Genomic DNA, 721 nt, shown 5'->3' on the forward strand with positions numbered 1-721 from the left:
TTAAAGAGCATGGAAAATCCTCTTGCTTCATGAATTGTCCCCATAAAATATAAAAGAAGTATGAATTTTTCTCCATTACAGAATAGAGGAAACAATATATGGTAAATATCACTGTGCTGAGCTACACTCACTCAGTCTTCACACAAGTGGATGTGGATCTAATAAAACATATATTTGTAAGCACGAGCTTTAGGAGTAAAGCACCTGAATTTGGAGTCAGCCAGGTAATATTATATTTTGTGAAATGGAAATAATATTATGATTGCATAAGTCAACGAATTGTAATTTGTTTAATAATGAAAAGACATTCAAAAATAGTATTTGTAGAATAATACATACACCAGAAAGAACAGGATATCGTTGCTTTTGTGTCTGGCTTTTTTATTTTGTTTTGTTTTGTTTTGTTTTGCTCAACATTCTATTTGTGGCATTCATGCATTCTAAAAATTGCATGTTATGTGACTCTGTCTATATAAAATATCAAGAATGGGCGAACCCTTGTAGACCAAAAGGGGAATAGTCATTGTCAAAGGCTAAGGGGAGGTTGGACTAGGAAGTGCCCACTAATTGCTACATTTTTTTCTTTTTTGGGTGATGAAAATTTTCGAAATTTTGGAGACACTTTGATTGTAACTCTGTAAATATACTAAAATTCACTAATTTATACACTTTAAATAGATGGAATTTATGCTATCTACATGACATCTCAATAGCAGTCATT

The 721-nt window shown here is 31.8% G+C and overlaps 1 protein-coding gene across 1 annotated transcript in view; it reads left to right on the forward strand.

Annotated features, from left to right (window-relative positions):
* LOC105816652 (NKG2-A/NKG2-B type II integral membrane protein-like) overlaps nt 1-193 on the forward strand; it is a 21,737-nt gene extending 21,544 nt beyond the window's left edge. The window contains exon 4 of the mRNA XM_012652140.1: nt 82-193. Within this exon, the coding sequence (XP_012507594.1) occupies nt 82-193 (112 nt within the window). The remainder of the gene's footprint in view (nt 1-81) is intronic.
* Nucleotides 194-721: the final 528 nt, after the last annotated feature.

Source organism: Propithecus coquereli, unplaced genomic scaffold (assembly GCF_000956105.1).
Source record: "Propithecus coquereli isolate 6110/MARCELLA unplaced genomic scaffold, Pcoq_1.0 Scaffold380, whole genome shotgun sequence".
Classification (NCBI taxonomy): Eukaryota; Metazoa; Chordata; class Mammalia; order Primates; family Indriidae; genus Propithecus; species Propithecus coquereli.